This window comes from Crocuta crocuta, unplaced genomic scaffold (assembly GCF_008692635.1).
Source record: "Crocuta crocuta isolate KB4526 unplaced genomic scaffold, BGI_CrCroc_1.0 scaffold10, whole genome shotgun sequence".
Lineage (NCBI taxonomy): Eukaryota > Metazoa > Chordata > Mammalia > Carnivora > Hyaenidae > Crocuta > Crocuta crocuta.
In genome coordinates this window covers 102,228-102,528 of record NW_027527551.1, presented here as the reverse complement: position 1 = coordinate 102,528, position 301 = coordinate 102,228, and the positions used below count along the sequence as shown (strand labels likewise).

The following is a 301-nucleotide window of genomic DNA, read 5'->3' as shown; positions in this document are numbered from 1 at the left end:
CCGCCTCCGGGCGTCGAGGGCTCGCGGCCGGCCGCCGGACCCGGCACGGGCACCCTCATGAGGGGACTGGGGAGAGGGCAAAAGAGCGCGGGAAGGAAGGGGCAGGACTCGGAGCAGCCGTCGAGGGGGAGAAGGGTTTCNCTGCAAAAAACAACTCTCGGCTGGAGACAATCAGCTGAGAAACCCGAGCATTTGAGGCGCTCGCTCCGCACCGTGGGCTCGCGCCGATTGGCCCAGGCGGGCACGCCCCCTGTGCGCCGCACTCGGAAGGCCACGGGCCACAGGACCCGTCGCTCGAAGG

The 301-nt window shown here is 70.0% G+C and overlaps 1 protein-coding gene across 1 annotated transcript in view; it reads right to left on the bottom strand.

Moving 5' to 3' along the window:
- Nucleotides 1-59, bottom strand: part of GPR137C (G protein-coupled receptor 137C) — a 63,774-nt gene extending 63,715 nt beyond the window's left edge. The window contains 1 exon segment of the mRNA XM_077768101.1: nt 1-59. This exon segment is cut by the window's left edge and continues 1 nt beyond it. Within this exon segment, the coding sequence (XP_077624227.1) occupies nt 1-59 (59 nt within the window).
- Between the last annotated feature and the right edge of the window lie 242 nt (nt 60-301).